A 1,784-nucleotide genomic window follows, 5' to 3' on the forward strand; every position below is an offset into this window, starting at 1 on the left:
CCTCCATGCTGTCACAGACCCGTGTACGGTACGGGCGGGACTCAGTCGTGATATTTAAGTCTATGGGTTAAGCTCGTTTTGTTTGTTGTTCTGGACTGACCTCTTTCTGGGGGGGGTGCTGGGGTGCGCTGACTGTGGTGCTGGGTTTGGCTGCAGAAACGGGGCTGGTGAAAACTGAATCCCGGCCTGGCATGTGAAGACCAGGCTTTGTGATCTCTCTCCCTCCAGATTTCCACTGGGTACTCTGGAAGACAGACATGTGTTAGAGAGAGAGGCTGACTCTGTCACAGCTGTGCTGCTAAACAAGGTTATAACAGCTTTACAGTTTTCATCATAGCTTAGTTTTATTCAGATGTGACATTTTTTATTTTAATTCAGTTAGTTTTAATTAGTTTTTAGCATGGATTTGCTAATTTTTATTAGTTATTATTGTTTTTTAAAGTGCCTGTGACATGCTATCCTTCAAATACAAAAAGTCAAAGAAAGCATCATTATACTTAAGAAAATTGTCATAGTACACATGATTTTACACATTTTGTCACATGACTGGCCGATTTTCTTTTAAATTTGGCTCAGCCGAAGTGAAACAGGAAGTGACATCAAAGGGGAACTCATTAAAATAAAATCGTTGGTCTCTGTTTATTAAAACAAAATATTTAAACTTTAACTCTTCTTCGTCTCTCTTTGATAGCGACTAAAAATAATCTAAAGAAGCATCAGATTCTTCTCTACAGTCTGTTGTTAGCTTTTGTAACAACACTGTTTATATGCAGACATTTCCCTTTGACATCACTTCCTGTTTCTTCACAGGCAAATATCTCAACAACCGTTCATCTCAGCGACGTGAAGTTTGTTTTGCAATATGTTATCAATGTTATCTTTTCAAAAATGCATTCATGTTTATTACAAAAGAATTGATGTCACAGGCACTTTAAAGCTTAGTTTTAGTTTAGTTTTATTAGTTTTTTGTAGTTTGAATAAACATATTTGCCAACGCAACCTCCAGCTAGAAGTGTTCCTGTGAGTTAACTAACCAACAGCTGATCATCAGTCAAAGCAGTCTATTATAGCAACACCTTAAAATAATCCTGTAATTCAGATATGCCATCAAAGGACATGGACAATTGTTTTAAGAAGGTAACAATAGTTGTRTAGATCCTGGTGCTACCTGGCTGGACTGCAGCTTGTTTTTCATGGGAGCTACTAAGAGAAGCTGCTTGTCAAGAAATCAGTTAATTAGTCCCTTGAGAAGTATTCCACCTGTTCTATTACCTGTTTCCACAACAAGACGCTTTTAATTTTCTCAGTGATATTCAAAGAAAACCCAAATCAGACTTTACTATTTTCTCCCAACTTTTGTTGTCATTTTACAGGTGAAGTTACGGACCATGATGTGCCGTAAGCTGCCCACAGCTAATGTGAAACGTCTCAATTTATAGAAGAAAATAAAGATTAGTTTAATCAGTCCACACGCCTCAAAATAAACTGACAAACATTAAAACTAAGGATATTCTATCTATTATTTCAGTTAGTTTTAGTTTTGTAAAAAGATTATAGTTTTAGTTATCGATTTTTCATTTTATTACAGTTTTTATTTATTTCAGTAGTATTACCGTATTTATTTGTGTAGAATACGATCTCATGTATAATAGGACCCCCCTTTTTTAGCTTAAAAAGCATAAAAAATTTAATCCTCAAACGACCTCCAATTTCATACAGACTGCAAGATTTTTCAGTCTTTGCAGTCTTCATTTCAGTAAAATGATCATTGGACTGTTCATTTT

The 1,784-nt window shown here is 35.8% G+C and overlaps 1 protein-coding gene across 2 annotated transcripts in view; it reads right to left on the minus strand.

Annotated features, from left to right (window-relative positions):
• The window catches only part of gpbp1l1 (GC-rich promoter binding protein 1-like 1), a 30,979-nt gene that overhangs the window by 7,803 nt on the left and 21,392 nt on the right, over positions 1-1,784 (minus strand). For both annotated transcript variants that reach the window (XM_014023861.1, XM_014023860.1), the window contains one exon: positions 101-244. In XM_014023861.1, coding sequence (XP_013879315.1) covers positions 101-244 — 144 coding nt within the window. The remainder of the gene's footprint in view (positions 1-100; positions 245-1,784) is intronic.

The sequence above is a fragment of the Austrofundulus limnaeus genome, unplaced genomic scaffold, assembly GCF_001266775.1.
Source record: "Austrofundulus limnaeus strain Quisiro unplaced genomic scaffold, Austrofundulus_limnaeus-1.0 Scaffold393, whole genome shotgun sequence".
NCBI classification, from domain to species: domain Eukaryota; kingdom Metazoa; phylum Chordata; class Actinopteri; order Cyprinodontiformes; family Rivulidae; genus Austrofundulus; species Austrofundulus limnaeus.